A 22,886-nucleotide genomic window follows, 5' to 3' on the forward strand; every position below is an offset into this window, starting at 1 on the left:
GTAAAAAAATGATTTATTTTAATTTTGGTTGAGTACTTAAATTATTTATCATTTGAATTATCATCGATATATCTTGGTAAATTATAGATTTATCAAAGAATAGTTGGTTTGATAGTGTTTTGTTCAAAATGTAGTTGCGGAATATGTATTTAGAAGTGTATGTCTCATATTTAAAAAAAAATCAAAAAAAAGAACAAAATTAATATAAATCGAATAGATAAAAGATCGACTTAAATGATTTGGTTTGGTTTGATTAATTTTTAAGTAAAAACTGATCCATATTGAACCATGATCACCTATAGTTATAAAGGCAATAGTGGAGAATGGGAGCTTGCTCAAGGGTACATGTGTCTTTTCACGAATGAAGTCAACTGGAACACTCATTAAACAATCAGTGGCCTCTTTTGCTCCTGCTGAAAAGTGAAAAGTAGAACACCTTTTTTCCTTCTCAGCGCCAGCCGTACATTCAGCTCTCCTCCTCCATGTACTCATAACATACTACTTGAATCCCAACATTCATCCACTTAACTTCACTTCAGCTTTTGGGATAACAAAATTCAAATGAGGCTCTTCGTCTAACAATTTAACATCACAATCAGGTAAATAAAGTGCTTCTCTATCAATTCGATTTTATTGAGTAAACATCAAATTATGAAGCTCTAAATTGATAGCTGTCTTCTTCTTTTGATGCTCGTGTTTGTTCTTTCCAATACTTTCACTGCTGCACCGCATTGTTCATTTCAGCTATTTCGACATGCTCTTCTACACGTTTTGTGTATCATCCTGTTGCTTTCCTTTTTTTTTTAGATAACAACATCATATTAATAACAAAACAAAGCGTCTACAGGGGGTTAGGTGCATCTGGTAGAACAAAAGAACTAACTAGTAGGGAGGGGTTTATAGATATACCCCTAATAGCTGATCCCTAGTGGGAGCATTAACAAAAAGATGCTGCCTAGAGGTCGTTGCTTGGGATGAATGTACAGTGGGGGAAAGAGTGGTAGAAGAGCAAGCATTGACCAGACGCATGGTGGGCACTCCAAGGAAGTCTGCTTTGAGGGCAGCCATAGCAAAAGGTGGTGGTGAGTGTAGGAGGCACCCATGGTTGTTGTCCGTCATAGTGGTTCCATACTTAGCTAAAGTGTCAGCTACTATATTTTGCTCCCTGTAAACACTGCTGATGACGGGATCATTCAGTTGCTTGAGCATGAACCTGCAATCATCAACAAAAGAATTAACATGGGTATGTGAGTTCTGTAAGAGTTAAACAAGATAGCAGCATACACATTGATCTCCAAAGGAAATAGTTGGTGGTGTAGAGCCAGTTGCAAGCCTTTGTGCAAAGCGTTGAGTTCCAGTTCCAGGCTGGATCCTTGTAAAACAGTTTCTGCAAAATCCGGTAACCAATCGCCACTTGAGGTACGAAATCCAACGCAATTTCTACCATGACGGTTAGATGAGGAAGCATCAGTATTTAATTTGTAGTGGCCTACTTTTGGGGGCTGCCATTTTATATAAAGAGGGGTCTTACGATTAGTGGTACGCGTGGGGGAAGTGAGGTAAAAGAATTCAGATGCTCATGATGTTATATAAGAACTGTCAACCTTTTGTTGAAGGTTATGAAAAGAGTTGTGATTACGTGTTAGCCAAAGGTGCCAGAGGCAATAGGGAATGAAGGTGGAGGCTGGTAGTTGATTGGGAAAGGTGTGATGTTTGAGATGGATAAGTTGAAAATGCCATTGAAGTGTGTTGATGGAGCGTTGTAAGACTTGTTGTATAGTTGGTAGTAGGTCCAGTTGAGCCCAAAGTGCCTAGCATTTGGGCAGTGAACAAAAATATGCGAAATTGATTCAATGTCTTGACAGGTGTCGCATAAATTGGTTGGGGTAATGGTTAATTTATGAAGGTGTTGTTTTGTGGGTAGGCGTTCATGGCTACATAGCCAAAGGAAATGGATGATTTTTGGGGGGATATGGAGCTTCCAAATCCATTTGTAAGATGAGCTAATTTTTGGTGGGAGTAAGGAGAGATAACTAGACTTAGCCGTGAATTGTGCATTGTGGTTAAGTGCCAAATGATATTGTCATGGCCTGAGGGAAACTGAGGTATGTGTATATTGTGGATTCATTGAATCAAGTTACTGGGGAGGATAAAAGACATGGTTTGTAAGTCCCACTGTTTATTGTGAATGAAGTTTGCAATGGAGATGTTATTTCTATTGCTTTCAGTTATTGTGACTGATGGAACCTTAAGTTCTTTCTTAAGTTAAAAACAGAACTGGTTTCTAAAATGTCAGTTTATAGTCTCAAGGTCCATCATGTTTAGAAGTTACCTTTAGTTATATATATAAAAAAAAATACGACAACAACAACAACTGCGCCTCAGTCCCAAACAAGTTGCGGTCGGTTATATGAATCTTCACTAACCACATTACACAATTTAAACTCATCTCGTTCCAATATCATGCAAATACAAATAAAAAAGTATGTAATGTGAGGATTCATCATGAAATTGGCATGTTTTATGCTGGCTGTTTACCTACTGCAACCCTCCTCCTTTATCCGGGCTTGGGACCGACAATGTGAGCAATCTCACGCAGGCGGAGTTATATAAAAAATGCCTCTCTTATTTTTGATCACTTAGATTTTAGCCCTTAGTATATATAACTTAATAATTTAAAGCAAACTTAGTGCAATCCCAAGCACCCAAGGGTGTGACCTAGGGTCAATGAAGTGGGTTAAGAACCATCTGGTCTCAGGTTCAAACCCCAGCGAGGCAAAAACACTAGGTGATTTATTCTTCTTTGTCTAAACCTTGGTGGACAGAGTTACCTGGTATCCGTTGCTGGTGGGAGGTAGCTGATATTCCGTGGAATTAGTCAAGCTATGCCTAAGCTGGCCCGAATATCACAGTTATATAAAAAAAGAAGTGCAATCCCACGATAGTTATCACATGTGTCTCACCTTATAAAGGATTCATATAACAACCTCAACACATTTGGGATTGAGTAGTAGTAGATTGATTGGTTGATACTATGTTTATGGAATTTTGGTCCTTTATTTATTAGTGATCTCTTGACAGGAAAATATGGGTGCAAGCACATTACCAGATGCATTATTTGGATCTGTTCAATATCATCCTAGCATTTCTTCGTGCAGACATCATGACCCTATTCAAGTTTTTGCTGTTAAGTCACTTCCCACGATCAATAGAAGGACTTCTGGTGGGAAAAGGTGTGATATTCATTCCAGTATGCACAAAGTTTGAAATTTTTTGGATGCAAGAAAGGTTAAATGTGATAATCTTATTATTTCAGAAAAGTTCTATTCGCGGATGCCTGGCTCTGCAAACCAAGACATGTCATTTTCTCGAGCATGGTTTACATTTCTATGCCTCCTACAAGTATCTTTGATAGTTGTTATTTAACTGAGTTATGGTGCTAGTGATTACTACTACTGAAACTTCATTGTTACATCTAGGATGACTCAGCTGAAGCTCTCACAGATTTCCTTGATGATGGGGATGATAATTCGTTAGGGAGTAGCAAGGTAATAGGGGTTGATGACAATGAACTGTTGGCAACTAGAAAAGCTCTCTCTGATGCTCGCGCCAGAAACAAAGCCATTGAAAAGGAAAGAGATCAATTGCTTGAAAAGTTAGCTTGGTCTGAGGCTAAACAGAAGGAGTATTTGTCAACTGTAATGCACGATAAGGATTTGGCCATATCAGAACTTGAGGCTGCGGAGGCTCTATTTAACAATAAGCTAGAAGAGTCTTTGGAGGAGAAATTTAGCTTAGAATCTAAGTTGGTCTTGGCAAAACAAGATGCAGTTGAACTTGCGGTTCAGGTTGAGAAGCTTGCGGAGATTGCTTTTCAGCAGGCAACTTCTCACATACTTGAAGATGCACAATTACGAGTTTCAGCTGCCGAAGCTTCTGCAGCAGAGGCATCTTTTCAAATTGAAGAACAAATAAGGAGTGCCTCTGAAGGGGCCATATTCGCTGTTCTGCAACAGTCTAAGGATGCCATAGAAAAGGCTTTGGCTGTAGCTGAATCAGCTGGCGACCATACAACAAAAGCCATGGCTGCATTTGTAGATAACATGGGTTCGGTTGATGAGATCATATCAGTTCAGTCCCAGAATATTAAGTTAAGCAACACTGTGAATGACTTGGAGTCTCAATTACTGGTTTATAGAAATGACATTGACAGATTGAAATTAGAGCTAAACCAAGCGCGTAAAGAAGCAAAAGCATACGAACTCCGTGCAAATGATGTGGAGAAATTATTCCACGAGTTTCAGGAGTCAAGTAGAAAAGCAGCTCTCCAACAGGAGGAGGAAATTAAGTCATCATTAGAGAAAATGAGAAAAGATGCTACCGAGAAAAGGAAGGCAGCATCAAAAGCGTTTAAGCTTGAGATCGAGAGATTGAAGGCTGCAATTGAAGCAGCAAGAGAAACAGCACGTTCGCAAGATGAGGCATATATGCGAAGATGTGAAGCACTGCAGAGATCTTTAAGAGCAGCTGAAGCTGCTTCGAAAATGTGGAGGCAAAGAGCAGAAATGGCTGAGGATATGTTACTAAAGAAAAGTTCTTCAGAAGAAGGGGATGAAGAAGCTATTTATTCTGTTAATGGTGGAAGAATAGACCTTCTTATGGATGACGATTCACAGAAATGGAAACTTTTAACTGATGGTCCTCGCAGGCCAACTCCTGAGTGGATGGCACGGAGGATAAGATCTCTCCGTCCCAGGTTTCCACCTAGGAAGACTCATGTATCTGAAGCCATGACAGCAGGATATAAAACTTTGGACTTGCCAAAACCTGATGAAGTATGGTCTATTGCCCAAGAAAAGCTAAAGGAAGGAGATGTGCTAGTTGAGCATGTGATTGAGAAAGAAGTTATTGAAAAGAAGAGGAAGGCTTTGGAACGTGCTCTTCAACGGAAGACAGTTAAATGGCAGAGAACTCCAGAAGAAACAAAACTAGGTACCGCTATTCATGTCAAAGATCTTACTTTAGTTCACTCGTGAAGCTTGTTCTCAAATGCTTAATTGTGTATAATCGACTTTTTGCATGCAGAGTCAGGGACTGGTACTGGACGAGAGATTGTGGTCAGTATATACCAGCTTCTATTTTGATTTGTGTTTGAATCAGTTTTTAGCTTGCATCAACTTATACTTGGTTTGACTGTTAAATGTAAGCTTAGTTGTGACTTGAATCAATATTGCATTTTATTTCTCTCCAACTCTTTTTGATACATTAAGAAACATATGACTGCTCCATCGATAACTTCTGTTCAAAAGCCACTGCTAAGCAAGTTGAAGAAATTTATTTCCATCTTTGAAAACTAGCTGACACACCGGTTTGACTTATGCAGATTTTTTCATTTAAAAATTGTTTCCATCCAGCAAGAGCTTTTGTATAAACAGATCACAGAAAGAGGCCTTGCTTCTAAAGTAATAAATATTAATTGTTGCGGGAAAGGTGATGTGAGTCATATATCATATGTCATACTGAGAAGTGTACAGAGTTCCTGCAAGTATTCTTAGTGGAACGCTAGATTTGAGCCTGACTTGGACCGAGTAGAAGAAATAGAAGAATCATTAGTGAAGAAAGTCTACACCTAGATGGGCAGATGGATAGACCTCCTAAGACCCTGCTATCTTGGAGTCTTGTGCATTGGGTTTCTGCAAGAGCAGGGAATTACCACTTCAGCTGTGCATGTTATTTCATAGTTCTACTTTCTACAGAAATCTAAAATGATAATCAAGATGATTGGTAGATTGGAGAGTTAACTATAGGCTCCTACTGCCTCCTGATGTTCCACTGCTGCAATCAGTGCTTGACATTAGCTGGATGCTCAGTTACTACCTACTATTGGGTTAGTGCAGAATACATATTTAGAGGTGGAAATCAAAATTGAGCGAACTGGTAGTTTTACCATATTTCTTACTTCCTCAGTTTTAACTAGGATTTCCACCTTTCCTTTTTTACTTCCTTCTGAAATACCGTATAATATCATAAGAAAAAAATTAAGCATATTTCCCTTTTCAAAAAAAAAATTAAGCATATTTTACTGTCTCGAAATTTTTTATCGGACCACGTTTACTCTTCACAAAAGAACTTTTCTAATTCTATTCTCGATTAACAAACAAAAACTATTATGCACCTACATGTTTCCCCTAGAGTAAATAATTCACTTTTAGCAATAACCTAAGTCAAACTAAGATGTTCCAATTTGGGAGGAGGATGTTATATATTTTGTGTTTTAACTGTCATCGTTATTATTATTATTATTATTATTATTATTATTATTATAATTCTTATTATTGTCATTTTATTGTTATTACTGCTGCTATTGTTGTTACTATCATTCTCATTGTCATCCTCATTATTATTATAACCATCACTCCATCAGTATCACCAACCAGCACTACCACCGCCACCATCTAATGGAATGAAATTCACTCCGAGGCTTTCAAAAACTTATATGAAGCTCTTGTTACAACCACTTTTTATCTGAAATTCTCATCCTCTTCCAGGGTCTTCATACAGGACACCTGCATTACATCATTATCATTATCATTATCAATGCCTATACTTCTTTTACACGCAGTCTCCTTTATTCTTAGTAGCTATAAAGCTCTCTTTGATTTTGAAGTTCCAAGGTTTCAATTGGGAAAGCTGGAGAAGACAGTGGTATCTTGAGCTTGCTAATAAAGCTGCTGATTTGTCCCGCAGTGGTATCACAGCAGTTTGGTTTCCACCACCAACAGAATCAGTTGCTCCTCAAGGTTGACCTCTTTGATCAATTTAGATTAGAAGGCAAATGGGAACTGCTAACAATAACATTTGTTTCCTGATTTATATTTTTTGTAGATGATTGTTTTTTATTCATTATCGTTATTTGTTTCAGAGGAGTTGTTAATAATTGAACAATTCATTATATGTTGGGGTGAAAAGATGATTCTTAACCTTCTGAATTAACTACCTTTTATTCAATGATTTGGTTAAATAAGATTTACAGTATCACTTGCATTGTAAATAACACAGGACTACTGCAGGTTACATGCCTTCTGACCTTTACAACTTGAATTCTGCTTATGGTTCTGTGGAAGAGCTTAGAAGCTGCATAGAAGAGATGCACAACCAAGATCTTCTGGTCAGTATCTAATTGGTGATTTGACTTGTTGTTCTTGGCATTTGTAGTTTTAAAGTGTGCATTCACACAGTTACCATGATTCTTTAATCATTACATGTTTTTTTCCATGTATTCTTTTGCATGAAATGCAAATCTGTGTATGTTTATCTTCTTTAACCAGTAATATACGTCTGCTGCTAGTGCAATGGATTTACTATCACCAAATGAGTAATTTCTGAATTATGTAAGATTATTAAGCTGCTTATGGGCATAGAACAATGTGGTTTGTCTTTTAGCTGTTCTGCTTGTGTTTGCAGGCTTTGGGAGATGTTGTGTTGAACCATCGATGTGCTCATAAACAGGTATTCATTTTCTAAACTGCTGCCCTTGTTTCTTAATATGTCATAAGAATGTTAGCTTCGCCTTGCTTGGAAATAAAATGTTCATGTAGGAAAACCTTTTAGCTCTAGAAGCAAGTGTGAGTTGTTTGCAAGTCATATACTTTGAACACTATTTCATTGTGCTTGCTGGCAATTGTTTATTAAAATATCATTTTAGATGGCATAGTTAAGTTGGTCCAAGTTCTGGAGTGTATATAGAAAGAAACATTCATCATGATATTTGATTTATCTGTTACCTCTTATGTTCCATAATTGCCTATGTCTCTCCCCGTATGATAGACCATATTCTTCTAAGTTAGCATTGCCATCTATACCCAATCTTTCATGGATGTGTATAGTTCCTATCCTCCTTGAGATTGTACATTTTGTATAAACCTTGTAGAGACTGCTTTGGAGTAAATCAAGGCAAACTAGTCCAATAGGTTTGCTGACCCTTTTAACTCATACTAATGCTGGAAGTGTTGATAAATGCTCTCACCTGATTGTAGAGTCCAAATGGTGTCTGGAACATTTTCGGAGGCAAGCTTGCGTGGGGACCTGAAGCAATTGTTTGTGATGATCCAAACTTTCAAGGCCGTGGAAATCCTTCAAGTGGTATAAATTCTCTCCATGAAACAAATGGGATATGTTTGTAAATGTGCTGTCCATAATTGCCAGATGGAAGAGGTTTATCAGCACACTAAGATATTGGAGAACTCCTGTCACTTGGTGCGATCTTGGTTAATTTTTTAATTTAATGAAAATGACTGTTGTCATTGGTGCTCTTTTAGATTGTCTTCATCTTTGCACCTCCAAGCTTCTGATTTCAGTCTTTGAAATTTGCCCAAGTTTTCTATTCAATTGATCAACATGCTATTTTACTGTAACATGTCTTTGTCCAGTCTTTGATTAAAGCAATTACCAAAACTAATATTCTTGTACTGTAAAATCTTTTCATTGTATTTTCTTTTCTGAGAGCACCAATACGTTTATGCTTCTGCTCAGATTTGTATATGTTTCTGCAAGACAGTAGGGTATGCTTGGGACTATGTAGCATGTGGTGAAGGTGAGGAATCATCTGGAGATAGTCCAGTTTTGGTGCATAACTTTCTTGAGTTTCCAGAATAGCTGAAATCTTACCTTATTAATAAAAAAAAGTTTCCAGAATAGCCTCTAAAAGTGTTGTTCTTCACCTGTATATTTGATTTTGATGAGCTTCACAGACTGATGAGAAGAGATTATAAGTATTTCCTCTTACAGGATTTTTCTAGTTACCCCCTCTTTGTGTGCCTTTGAAGTGTAGGTGATATATTTCATGCTGCACCAAACATTGATCATTCCCAGGAATTTGTACGACAAGATGTAAAGGAGTGGCTAAATTGGCTGCGAAATGACATCGGTTTTGATGGGTGGCGCCTTGACTTTGTGAGGTGAAGCCGTAACTCTTCTTGGTTTACTACTTTTGAACTTAGTACTTCTGTCTTCCATTTCTAGAAACAAGTCCAGTTTTTTGTAAAACGTTGATTTGCATTCATCATATTGGTTAGAAAACTTGAAAATCAAGAGGAAAAACAGAACTCTCTTGTTGCAATATGTGGTTATACTGCATTACCTGCTTGTTTTATTGATACTAGTTTTTCCTTTCCCGAAGTTTATAAGGGGTAGCTGTTCAAGTCTTCTCTATCTCTGTTTGTCTGTCTGTTCTGTCTCTCCTTTCAATGGACGTTGGAAGCTAAATGAAGATAAGGTGGAAACTTCTTGTCACGTATTTGATTCTGCTGGAGCTATATGTCTACATTCAATAGAAGAATATTTGGAAACAACGATCATATTTCAGACATCAGACCTCTCATGGAGCTGTATTTCATCTTCATTTTGATCTCCATGTTATGTTATTATCCTTTAGGTATAGTCTAAGAACTATGTTGTGGTCCAGAATGAAAAAATGCTCGGACGATTTTGAATGAGATGTTAGGAGGGAAATCAACGTGGCACTTTCATGTAATACATTCCTGGAGTTTTTAACTTCAATTGAGTCGATACTCTATGATATTTGGAAAGTGGCTGATCTATTCAGTCCTATGAATCTTTCTGCTCGGTAGGATACCTTTGTCATTTGCAGTAATGTGGGCTCTTTCTTGTCTGCAGGGGCTTTTCAGGGGGATATGTGAAAGAATATATAGAAGCATCAAATCCCGCATTTTCTATTGGCGAGTATTGGGATAGTCTGGCTTATGAAGGTGGAAACTTGTGTTACAACCAAGGTGAGCATTTTTCATTTGTAGCTGTAGATTTGTCTAACTGGTTTCAGCTTGGGATTGTAAAGTTTGACAAGTGTTGTGCATGAAGCTAGGTTATGACAACTCATTTGGTCATTTTATGCAAATTCTTGTAACTGGGTATTTCTGAGATGTGTTCGAGCAAATAACAAAAGGTGGTCTGGCTCCAACTCTCTGTGCTAACCAGGGTCATTTCTCGGTTCAGCTTTGAAACTGATTAGGTGGCAATGCCCTTAACCATTGAGGACATACTTTGTGTAGAAAATTCATTTGTGTTATTCTGATGCATCCAGATGCCCATCGCCAGCGCATAGTTAACTGGATCAATGCTACTGGTGGGAGCTCTTCAGCATTTGATGTCACGACAAAGGTACTTCCGTTAGAGCATCTTTTATTTGCAGGGTTTCCTCTATCCCCTCATATGAAAGCATCTCAATTATTTGGAAATGATATGCATGCCAGTCCTTCGTGCTCTTATGCCTCTCTTCTTGAATGAAGTAGAGCAAGTAGTATGACATGTGGTTTTGGATGAGTATCAGAATGGCTATGTATAGGTTGGAGATGATTGATTTCGTGCAGGTTTATTCTGTAGTTTCATACCCTTGACCCACTGGCGGGACAAATAGACAAGGCTTATTTTACTTTACACAATCTTTTCAACGGCAAAGAAATCGAATGAGTAAAATAGAACTAGTAATTACCAAGATAGAAGCTGAGGAGAAACAACACTACAGTTCGTCGATTGTCTTTCAATGTTAATAACCACACCTGTGCTGCTTTTATGTAACATAATTAGTAATGATTCTTTTGGGCGGCAAATTCAGATCTTGTAAACTGCGAGAAATCAACCACTTTGATGTGAAAGAAGAAGAGAAGAAAAATGGTGAATAGATTGCTAGATTATTCCCTCAAGCTGTTGGGTTTAAATAACTTTTGACAGAAATACAAATAAGGAAAGACTACAATTACAAGCCTACAAAATCTCCTAATTACTTAATTATTGGGATTTGTGTATCTTTTCATATTTGCATAGCATCAATTCTTGCCATATTTAACACTCCCCCTCAAGCTAGAGCGTACAAGTCATATGCTCCTAGCTTGCTACAAATATCGCCAATTCTGAATCCTCGGAGTGATTTTGTGAGGACATCTGCTAGTTGGTCTTTTGAGTTGACAAAACTCGTAATAATGCACCCGGACTCAATCTTTTGTCGAATGAAGTGACAATCTACCTCAATATGCTTCGTTCTTTCATGAAATACTGGATTTGAAGCGATATATAATGCGGCTTGATTATCACAAATCAATTTCATTGGCTCGTCCCTTCCGATCTTTAACTCCCGTAGAAGTTGCCTTAGCCATATAAGCTCTCAAGTAGCCAATGCCATAGCCCGATATTCTGCCTCTGCGCTTGACCTAGCCACCACATCTTGCTTTTTACTTTTCCAGGATATTAGGTTGCCTCCAATTAAAATACAATAACATGAAGTGGACCGTCTATCAGAGGGAGAACCTGCCCAATCTGCATCAGAATACCCAACAATGTCTGCATGTCCCTTGTTTTCATACAATAAACCTTGTCCCGGAGAACCTTTGACATATCTTATGATGCGAATTGCTGCATCCCAATGACTGTCACAAGGTGACTGGAGAAACTGGCTAACCACATTTACTGCAAATGAGATATTAGGTCTCGTGATCGTAAGATAGTTGAGTTTGCCAACAAGTCTCCGATATCTTCCTGGATCTTTTAGAGGTTTCCCTTGTCCCGGAACAAGTTTAGTATTTGGATCCATGGGACTGTCCATAGGTTTGCGGTTCAACATACCAGTGTCTTCCAAAATATCCAAGGCATACTTCCTTTGTGAGATGACAATGCCGCTACCAGATTGTGCCACCTCAATGCCTAGAAAATATTTTAGTTTGCCCAGATCCTTAGTCTGGAATTGACTTGAAAGATGCTGCTTAAGTTGGATAATACCTTCATGATCATCACCTGTGATGATAATATCACCAACATAAACAATTAGAAAGATACATTTGCCATGAGATGAATGCCTATAGAATACTGAATGATCAGCTTCTGTTCGGGTCATTCCAAATTGTTAGAAAACAGTTCAGAAACGGACAAACCATTCCCTAGGAGACTGCTTGAGACCATAAAGAGATCGACGAAGTCGACAGACTAATCCAGACTCCCCCTGAGCAACAAACCCTGGTGGTTGCTTCATATATACTTCTTCAACAAGTTCTCCATGAAGAAATGCATTCTTAATGTCCAACTGAAAAAGAGGCCAATGATTCATCGTTGCCAAAGAGATAAGAAGACGGACAGATGCCATCTTTGCAACTGGTGAAAAAGTATCACCATAATCAATGCCATACACCTGAGTATACCCTTTAGCAACCAGTCTTGCTTTAAGGCGATCAACCTCTCCGTTTGGACCTACCTTAACTGTAAACACCCATCGACAACCAACTGTGGTTTTCCCTTTAGGTAAAGGGACTATCTCCCAAGTACCGTTATCGTGCAAGGCCGTCATCTCTTCAATCATAGCCTGACGCCAACCTGGATGGGCCATTGCTTCTTCCACAGTCTTTGGAACCTTGACGGTGGATAAGCTAGTAATAAAGGCATGATATGAAGGTGATAACGATGATAACTTAAATAGGTATAAGAGGGAGTTTGATTGGCACTAGTTCTAGTACCTTTTCGTAGAGCAATGGGGAGAGCAATAACATTTGATGAGTGCTCAACCGAAGCATGAGACATTGCTGGAGAAGGCAATGAGTCACCCGATGGGCTTTGTGTAGCTGCATTAGGATCAGAAGCATCAACTGGATTAGTAGGTTGAGAATTAGGTCGAGGGTGTCTAGAATAGACTTGGAGTGGTGGAGCTGGAGCTGGAGGCGAAAAGGTTGGAACCGGAAGAACTGTGGATATAGCCTTCTGATTTAATGAATTAGGAGAAAAATATGGGGAAGTCTCAAAAAAGGTAACATCTGCTGAGATTAAGTACCTATTTTTAGATGGATCAAAGCATTTGTATCCTTTTTGTAGACGAGAGTACCCTAAAAAGACACATTTGATAGCCTTCTGCTTAAGTTTGTCTTTTCCCGGGGTAAGGTCATGAACAAAACAAGTACAGCCAAACACACGTGGAGGAAGTGGGAACATAGGTTGTTCGGGATAAAGGATTGAGTGTGGACTTTTGTACTGCAAAACAGAGGAGGGCGTACGATTAATTAAATAACACGCAGTAATAACTGCATCACCCCAAAAACGTAAAGGAATATGATTGTGAATAAGTAATGTCCGAGCTGTTTCAATGAGATGTCTGTTCTTTCGTTCTGCAACTCCATTTTGTTGTGGAGTATGTGCATAAGAAGACAAGTGTAATATACCTTGTGATGACATGAAGGAAGAAAAAGAAGAAGAGAAGTATTCTTGGGCATTATCACTGATTAATTTCTTTATGGAAACACCAAATTGATTGCGAATCTCAGTACAAAAGTTCCGAAAAATAGAGAACAATTCAGATCTGTTTTTCATTAAAAATAACCAAGTGCATCGAGAATAATCATCAATAAATGTAACAAAATAATGAAATCCTAGTGAAGAACTGAAACGACTTGGACCTCATATGTCCGAGTGAACAACTTCAAACATAGAGGATGACCTATTATTGACACGCTTTGGGAAAGAAGCACGAGTGTGTTTCCCAAGCTGACATGACTCACATTCTAACAAAGATAAACTAGATAGACTGGGGACCATCTTCTGCAACTTTGAAAGACTTGGATGTCCCAATTGACAATGAAGCAAATCAGAGGAAATAGCGGAAGTGAAGGCAACTGGTGGGTTTGGAATAGATAGTTTATATAGACCGTGTGACTCATGTCCTCTTCCAATCACCTGTCCCGTACTCCGGTCCTGCACAAAAAACAGAATCCTCAGAGAAGATTACAAGACACTTGAGGTTCTTGGTTAATTTACTAATGGAAATAAGATTATACGGACAATCAGGAGCAAACAGAACTGAGGTTAAAGGTAAAGAAGGTAGAGGGTGGGTTGCACCTATTCCTTTGATAGCAGTCTTTGATCCATTAGCTAAGGTAATGGTAGAAAAGACAGATGGAGAATTAAGGACAAAAAGAAAATTTTGGTTACCGGATATATGATCAGTAGCACCAACGTCAAGAATCCATGGTCCAGGAAAGGAAGACTGTGCGACATAGGCAAAAGAGTTACCAGGTTGCACTGTGCAAGCTGTAGATGAGGTAGATGACTGTTGCTTTGATGCCTGGTACTGAAGATAATCATTATAATCTGCTCCAGTCAAAGTGATAGAGTCAGATGATCTATCCTTGACATCTGGTGTAGGTAGAATACCATCTCCGCTGTGAGCCACATTGATTGCATGTCGAGGACGATCATTGTTACATGGAGGCTTACCATGAAGCAACCAACAAACATCACGTGTATGTCCTCCCTTATCACAGTATGTGCAATGTTTAGTGCTTTTCCCTTTTCCTTTTCTGGGTCCATTTTGAAAAGTGTTAATTTGTACAACCATTATAGAAGTATCATATGAGTTTACCTCTGGTGTAGATGTGATGCGCAACAATCTGGCAGATACTTTCTCCAAGGTAGGAACGGATGCGCTAGCAAGAATCTGGTCTCGAACTGAGGAGAGATCAGATCTTAATCCAATCAAGGCTAGAACCATAAAAAATCCGTCTCTCTGTCTCTCCTGAACATCCAACTTGTCAGTAAAAGGCATAAGAGAATCAAATTGATCCTTTAAAGATTCTACTTGTCCAAGATAGCTTGCCATGTCTTGTTGATTATGATGCAGGTGGACAATGTCTGAGACTACCTTGTAAATAAGTTGTATGTCATTTGTATACAAGGTTTTGACCTTGTTCCAAACCCTGCAACATGTCTTACATGACTGAAAAAGATTAAATAACTTACTGTCAAGAGAGTTCCATAGAAGACTGCATAATTGAGCATCTATTTTAACCCAAGTTGGTCTATCAGATGCTCCAATCTATAATTCTTGATCAGTGATCTTCATATCCTTACCCTATAAACCACAGTTGTACAGAAGCTGCCCAAGAGGTCTAATTTCCACTTCCATCCAACTTAACAGTAGTAATTGTTGGAGATGGTGAAGAGGAAAAAATCGACTTTCCAGTAATTTGATTTTCAACTGCTTTATCATCTCCCATTGTTGTATTTATTACACAGGAACTGCTGAAAGTGAATGAAAGTAACTACAAAAACAAGAGAAACAGGAAGAAATAGAGAAAACTGAAGAGTCAGACCAAGGAGGATCTGGTTTTTCTATAGTCTTTTAATTCAAGGAAGAAAAATGAGATGGAGCAGGGACTAAAAAACCCTAGCTCTGATACCATGTGAAAGAAGAAGAGAAGAAAAATGGTGAATAGAGTGCTTGATTATTCCCTCAAGCTGTTGGGTTTAAATAACCTTTGACAGAAATACAAATAAGGAAAGACTACAATTACAAGCCTACAAAATCTCCTAATTACTTAATTATAGGGATTTGTGTGATTACAGGGATTTGTGTATCTTTTCATATTTACATAGTATCAATTCTTGCCATATTTAACAGGACTTAACACTTTTAAGAAACAGTGGAATCGATAAGGAGATCTGTTGTACAATTAGCTTGTTGGCATGTTAACATTTTAAGGCTCTGTCTGAAAAGCCTTGACTAACTCTGGTTCATATATGTGTGTGACGATGAAGCAGTCAACCTTGTAACTGGACTGAGTGGCTCATCAAAGTCTATATCCCTATTGCTGGTTGTAGCCTTTGCTTACCACACGAGCATTATGGCAAACACAAGTAATGTCACACTCGTACTGTCTTTTAGCTTTTTCAAACCATGCATGACCTTCTAAAGATAAATTATCAATCCCCTATTTTAAGGACATCTGAGTTAACTCCACGTTTTCCCACCTTTTTTTCTTTTTGATAAGGCATATTATGTCCATTTCCCCCTTATCCCACTTCTTGCCACTCCATAATTTCTGACTAAAATTTTCATCTTCAATTTGGTTTGACCTTTAAGCATATATTCTTTGTCTAATTTGACGCCCAACAAATGGTATTTTGTTATTTTTTCAAACCATATGTGACCTTCTAAAGATAAATTATCAATCCCCTATTTTAAGGACATATGAGTTAATTCCACGTTTTCCCACCTTTTTTTCTTTTTGATAAGGCATATTATGTCCATTTTCCCCTTATCCCACTTCTTGCCACTCCATAATTTTTGACTAAAGTTTTCATCTTCAATTTGGTTTGACCTTTAAGCATATATTCTTTGCCTAATTTGACGCCCAACAAATGGTATTTTGTTATAATTTTGTTCTATATATTGATTGTTTATGTTAAATTACAAACATACGATACATTAAGCAAAATTTTCTCTTATTTCATGTACATAACTGTACTTTGCCTTAATTTCGTTCTCGTTCTTATTATTGGTTGCATGTGTGTAAATTATTTTGACATGTCAATTTCATGACGTACTAAAAACCAAGGTTACTGTCTGAAATGAATCTAGTCTCTAATCCAATTTTGGGATTTCGTATGAATCAAACATGGGAGTGTGGAGATGTAATCCTGCTCTTAGTATTACTAGTCCTGAGAGGCATAATCCCACTCTTGGTCCCTTTAGTAGTCCTGGGAGATTATAGTCTCACGTAATCTCTTCGTAGAAAGCACCCTTTAACTATTCATGCCAGGGTATCTATAGGTTAATATCTTTCTCCTTATTTAGATTTATATTGCTTCTTCATGTTAGTTTAGAAAGGACACAATGATAGATTTTCAGCTTGTTGGTGAATGATATTTGTCTGGCAGGGTATACTGCATTCTGCTTTACATAATCAATATTGGAGGTTAATTGATCCTCAAGGCAAACCAACAGGAGTGATGGGATGGTGGCCCTCACGTGCTGTCACATTTTTGGAGAATCATGATACTGGATCCACACAGGTCTTTCTCTTTCTTGCTAACAGACACATACATACACACACAGATTTACATGTCTACTTGTGTTCTCACTCATTCAGTGAGACAGATGGCCAACGTAAATGCATTGCATGGAGGTAAACTACGTTTCATTCACCGTCATTTAAATTAGTTCAGAGCTTTTGGCTCGAATTATCCTTTACGTTCAGCCAAAAGATTAAGTGGGTCCCTCTAATACGCCCTCCAAATTTCAAACACTTGACAAGTTCGGTCCCATATTAGATAGTCGTCACTTGCGGACAAAAAGATAGGCATGCAAGCAGAACATGACTGCACTCTGCTTCTTGCCCTTTGGCTCCTTCTTCCATTTTGGCTCGCAGAATAAGAAATAGAATGGGCATTTTCTGCAGCTTCTCCCCCCAGGCTCTCTCACTGTGAAATCAGACAAAACTCAGTTTTTCCAACAGCTAATCAATTTCCAGTAGCTGGTATCTTGAGGGATGTTGCAGAAAAGAGTTCAGGATAGCCATAAGTGGGATCTCCATCGAAGAGCAACCTAAGAACTCGTGGCAGAGATCGTGGAAGTCCCAAACCAGTCTTCTCATACAAGTGAGTTAATAGAGTTAACATAAGCTAATCTTTCACAATCCTCCAGAATTTGAGCACTTCTGTCTCTGGAGAAGACCAACTTCTTGCCATGAGATTTTCGGTTAAATGACCTTTGAAACCATGCTAGGTTCAGGACTGATCCAAGGAACTAAATACACAAGTGAAATTGTCCAAGTTTGAAACTTTAGATAATAGTTTCAAGCGGAACTAATACTAGTCCTTGTTCTTCATCCTTCATCAGCACCCTTCAATTGCTGCAATTAACTAAGCAGGTAGTATGTAAATAGAAAGAGCTGAAAGGTATTGACAGGAAGTCCTTGGAAACCGAAAGCTCTGAATTTGCTTTCAAAAAGTAAATCAAGCCTTACGAAGCCTGATTCTACCATGTCATCATGTATGGATCCACCTTCATGTGTCAACAACTCCGACCTGAACAATTCCCTCTTAAATTTAGCCTCAGAAAAAGACTTCCGAAACCTTGGGCTTTCCCTCTTCCCAGAGGCATATGCAATGGTTTTTACTGGGAAAAAGGAGTGATGAACAGGAGAGGTAGAATTTCTCCTGGAAAAAGGGAAAGGAGAACATTCACCTGAGGTGCACATGACAGTTCTGTTAAAGCTTGACAGAATGTTAACTTCTGGACAAAAGAACTACTCCCCCCATTTCAATTTGTTTGAACCTATTTGATTGGCCATGTAGTTTAAGAGAAAAGAGAATACTTTTGAAACTTGCGGTCTAAAAAAATCCATAGATATTTGTGTGGCTATAAATCATGTTATTAAGGGTAAAAGGGAAATTTTTAAGTTTAATTATTTTCAAATTTAGAAAGGGTTCATTCTTTTTGAAACTGACTAAAAAGGAAATAGGTTCATTCTTCTTGAAACGGAGGGAGTAAATTTTTGCAGATGGAGATGTTATTTTGTTAACTATAATTTTAGAGGGAACCACTCGATCTTTTGGCCAACTTGAGGAAAGTTTTCGGAAAAAAAATTGTAAGTTCAGTGTCACCTAAAATCTTGGGGTAATCCAAAAATATATTTTGTTAATATAGTTTTAGCTTTTCATTTTGGATTCCATTGGTAATGAGGATTCGGAATATCACACACTGATTAATCTAAGAGAGATTCGACAACAAAAGGAAAGATCGATTCTTTGGGATCCTTCCTATCTGATCCATAAGATCTCCATATGCAGCTTTTCATCTGCATTTGTCCTTAGAAGTTAAATAAACAGAGTGGTTCAGGCATGAGATTCAGCTTTCCTTTGAGAGATCTGGAATTTTGAACTTTAAGTTCACAAGTGAAAGTGTTTAGTCTACGGGATCACATACCAAAACAGTGCTTGGTGTGAGGATCTGTTGAGCATGGCTCTGAGATGGTACTCAGGCTAACCAAGACGTTTATTAAGGAATGTGCTAGCCAGCATTTATGCTGAGTTAGTTAGAGTCTTGTATCTTGGTCTCAATCATTTGATACTCGTCACAATATCATCCGAATTATTTATTCCTCCAAACACCCCACACCCCCCCCTCCCCGGGCTCTGTCTCGCCGTTCCTCCCTCACACATGCACTTGTTTTACTTGCTCATTTCGAATTCATGGTCCAGCGGTTGATGTGTGTGTCATCTTTCCAACTCACATGTTTTACCTTGAAAACAAAATAGGACAACACGAGTTTGTTTTTTTTTAATGATTGGGGTTCCAATGAAACTGTTAAATTTGAAATTTTTGCATACAATTACAGATGTAGAGATCCATTATCTGAGTGAAGTTTGCGAATTACATAAAGATCTTTTGTCAGTTGCTCTATTGTATATTAGTTGGCTGAAGTGTCTCCAGTAAAACTCGCAGTTACATCTGAGCTTAATTCTTTATAAAGGGGAAAGGGTCAAATTTACCCCTGCACTGTCTGAAATTGAGTAAAATTTTCCCTCCATTATACTTTGAGTCTAATCTTTCTACCACCGTTAGGAAAATCTCGTTTTTGCCCTTGCCTCCTAACATAGCTCCAACTTGAAGTATAATGGATAATTTGAATATTTGCTCTTGAAGTATATTGCCACATGAAGTCCACCGATTTCAGCTGGAGTTTTGTTAATGGCAAGGGCAAATACAAGACGATTTGTGAACAACAAGGGTATGAATGGACCTAAAGTATGACAGAGGGTAAATTGAGCAACTCTGGGTAGTATACAGTGGCAAATTTGGACCATTTTCCTTTTCTTACATGACTTCAACTTTAGTTGCCATGCATCATTTTGGGATGAGCTTAAATGGAACGACATGGACAGTGAGGATTCATGTAGCCCACTCCAACTATCTTGGGATTGAGCTAAAGTTATTTGTATCCACTATTTTATACTTTTGTCTGCTTTGTGAACTGAAAAGTAATTTGTTTTCATGCATTTGATTCACTGATTGCTACCAGTTGGAAGATCTGATTCTCACTTTGGCATATTAATACCAAATAATTCATGGGATCAGGTTAATACCAAATGTTTTATCAGGTAATGACATAAATGATATTCCTCTCTTTCAGGGCCATTGGCCATTTCCACGGGATAAGCTTACACAAGGATATGCATACATTTTAACTCACCCTGGAACGGTAATCCTTGTTTCTTTTGTTTTCATGGTAGATTTTAGAAAATTTTCAGCTATTGCTTTCTGGAAGTAGGAGAAGATAAAATTTCATCCTCCAAATTAAATTGAGTGACTAAAGCTCTCTTTTTCTCCCTTTTACCAAATCAGTAATCTTTCACCTTGTCATTATTAGTAGTAGCGCTTTTAAAACTAAATCGAAACTGAGTACATGAGGCTGCTAGTGAGTCTCTGAATTATAGATTTTCACGAGAAAATGAAAAGCATCATGTTGTTAAACATACTTCGATCTTTTGGAAGGATGTACCACTGCTATATCCTCTTGAATTGAAGATGGACTCATGTTGCTTACACCATAAAAGGTTGCCTTCAGCAATCTATAGTCTGTTTATGCACGCAGGCACGCCCAGACACATGTATCTGCATAGATATATACAGAACTATGTATGATTTACTTAGTTACTCTCTCACAAGATTAAAGCGTATTGATAATTTCAGTATGGGTGGTTATATGATCTCTCAATCTTGAGGTAAAGCTCCAAAGACATCCTAATTCTTACTCATTTGTTTGCAGCCTGTAATATTTTACGATCATTTCTATGATTTTGGAATTCGGGATATCATAAACGAGTTAATTGAGGCGCGGACGCGAGCTGGAATCCATTGTCGTAGCCCTTTAAAGATATATCATGCAAACAATGATGGTTATGTTGCACAGATTGGAGATACCCTTGCGATGAAACTTGGTCATTTGGACTGGAATCCTTCCAAGGAAGTTCATTTGGATGGAACCTGGCAGAAATTTGTTGATAAAGGACCAGAATATCAAATATGGCTCAGGCAATAATACTACAGAATTCGAGAATTACATGTTCTTATTGGGATTCTGCCCATTTTATGGCCTTGTATTGTAATTATAATATCATACATCATATCAGAATTCCAGCATCAGGCGATGCGAATAAAAAGAGCTTGATGAAATATTTGACACCCAACCATCAACTATTGATAGAATCTCCTTCCAGCTTTTTCCATGTGATATCAGCTTCGAAAAACAAGGTACAGCAAGTGCTTGGTATGATGGAAAATATCTTTGCAAATATTTTTTTTCCAGAAACTAAGTCATTTCCTTGTTTGTCAAAAAAAATATTTTCCACCACCAACAACAACAACCCAGTGTAAATCCCACAAGTGGGGTCTGGGGAGGGTAATATGTACGCAGACCTTACCTCTACCCCGAGGGGCAGAGAGGCTGTTTCCAGGACCCTCGGCTCAAAGAGGCGACAAGAGACACTATATTAGTACTATCAATAGAGTCATAATAGAACAACATAAAATACCATAAAATCCATAACATAACATAAATACCATAAAAACAAAGTAACAGCAATATAAGAGATATAGGAAATATGAGAATATGTAAGGTATTAATACACAGAAGATAAAGCCCATCATCAGTAGTTGATCAATAGCATCCTAAGACTAATTCCTAACTGGCTAGTCTCACTCTAGTGCGCTGTAAAAAAGACATCACAATTTCCCTAACCTACAACCTTAATGCTCGATCTCCACAATTCCCTGTTTAGGGCCATGTCCTCAGTAACCCTAAGTCGCGCCATATCCTGCCTGATCACCTCTCCCCAATACTTCTTAGGTCTCCCTCTACCTCTCCTCGTACCCACCACCGCCAGTCGTTCACACCTTCTCACCGGTGCATCAGTGTTCCTCCTCTGAATGTGCCCGAACCATCTGAGTCTTGCTTCCCGCATCTTGTCCTCCATGGGGGCCACACCCACCTTCTCTCGAATATCTTCATTTCTAATCTTATCCTTCCTTGTATGCCCGCACATCCACCTCAACATCCTCATCTCTGCAACTTTCATCCTCTGGATGTGTGAGATCTTCACCGGCCAACACTCGGTCCCATACAACATAGCAGGCCTAACCACTGCCCTATAAAATTTACCTTTCAGTAACAGTGGCACTTTCTTGTCACACAGGACTCCCGTCGCTAACCTCCATTTCATCCACCCCACCCCTATACGGTGTGTGACATCCTCGTCGATCTCCCCGGACCCCTGAATAAACGACCCCAGGTACTTGAAACTACCCCTCTTAGGGATGACTTGAGAATCAAGCCTCACTTCCACTCCCGCTTCCGTCGGCTCTGCCCCAAATTTGCACTCAAGGTATTCCGTCTTCGTCCTGCTCAACCTGAAACCTTTGGACTCAAGGGTATGTCTCCAAACCTCTAACCTCTCGCTGACGCCGCGTCGTGTCTCGTCGATTAGGACTATGTCATCAGCAAATAGCATGCACCATGGCACCTCCCCCTGAATATGATGCGTTATAGCATCCATCACCAGGGCAAATAGGAAAGGGCTGAACGCAGACCCTTGGTGCAACCCCGTAATAACCGGAAAATAATCTGAATCGCCTCCTGCTGTCCTAACCCGAGTCTTAGCTCCATCATACATGTCCTTAATCGCCATAATGTAGGCAACCAGGACCCCTTTAGCCTCTAAGCATCTCCATAAGACCTCCCTAGGAACCCTGTCGTACGCTTTCTCTAGATCGATAAACACCATGTGGAGATCCTTCTTCTTATCCCTGTATTGTTCCACCATCCTCCTAATAAGGTGGATAGCTTCTGTGGTAGATCGCCCCGGCATGAACCCGAACTGGTTGTCTGAAATAGACACCGTCCTTCGCACTCTCATTTCTACCACTCTCTCCCAGACTTTCATGGTATGACTTAGTAATTTAATACCCCTATAGTTGTTACAGATCTGGATATCGCCTTTGTTCTTATACAACGGGACCATTGTACTCCACCTCCACTCTTCGGGCATCCTATTAGTCT

General features: G+C 38.7%; 1 protein-coding gene across 3 annotated transcripts; it reads left to right on the forward strand.

The window, feature by feature from the left end:
- Positions 1 to 412: 412 nt before the first annotated feature.
- Positions 413 to 21,111, forward strand: LOC104242808 (uncharacterized). 3 transcript variants are annotated; one of them, XM_009797895.2, is made up of 15 exons: positions 413 to 599; positions 3,082 to 3,233; positions 3,317 to 3,402; positions 3,480 to 4,992; positions 5,086 to 5,117; positions 6,668 to 6,800; positions 7,071 to 7,168; positions 7,465 to 7,509; positions 8,037 to 8,142; positions 8,831 to 8,957; positions 9,676 to 9,791; positions 10,100 to 10,176; positions 16,705 to 16,839; positions 19,962 to 20,030; positions 20,598 to 21,111. In XM_009797895.2, exons 2-15 carry the CDS (start codon positions 3,110 to 3,112, stop codon positions 20,868 to 20,870), a joined length of 2,934 nt encoding a protein of 977 aa, XP_009796197.1. In that variant the 5' UTR covers positions 413 to 599; positions 3,082 to 3,109; the 3' UTR covers positions 20,871 to 21,111. The 3 variants fall into 3 exon arrangements, with proteins under 3 accessions (XP_009796197.1, XP_009796199.1, XP_009796200.1); XM_009797897.2 differs by having other exon boundaries at positions 3,317 to 3,377; XM_009797898.2 differs by lacking the exons at positions 10,100 to 10,176; positions 16,705 to 16,839; positions 19,962 to 20,030; positions 20,598 to 21,111 and adding an exon at positions 9,881 to 10,093.
- The last annotated feature ends 1,775 nt before the right edge of the window (positions 21,112 to 22,886 follow it).

This window comes from Nicotiana sylvestris, chromosome 2, assembly GCF_000393655.2.
Source record: "Nicotiana sylvestris chromosome 2, ASM39365v2, whole genome shotgun sequence".
Taxonomy (NCBI): domain Eukaryota; kingdom Viridiplantae; phylum Streptophyta; class Magnoliopsida; order Solanales; family Solanaceae; genus Nicotiana; species Nicotiana sylvestris.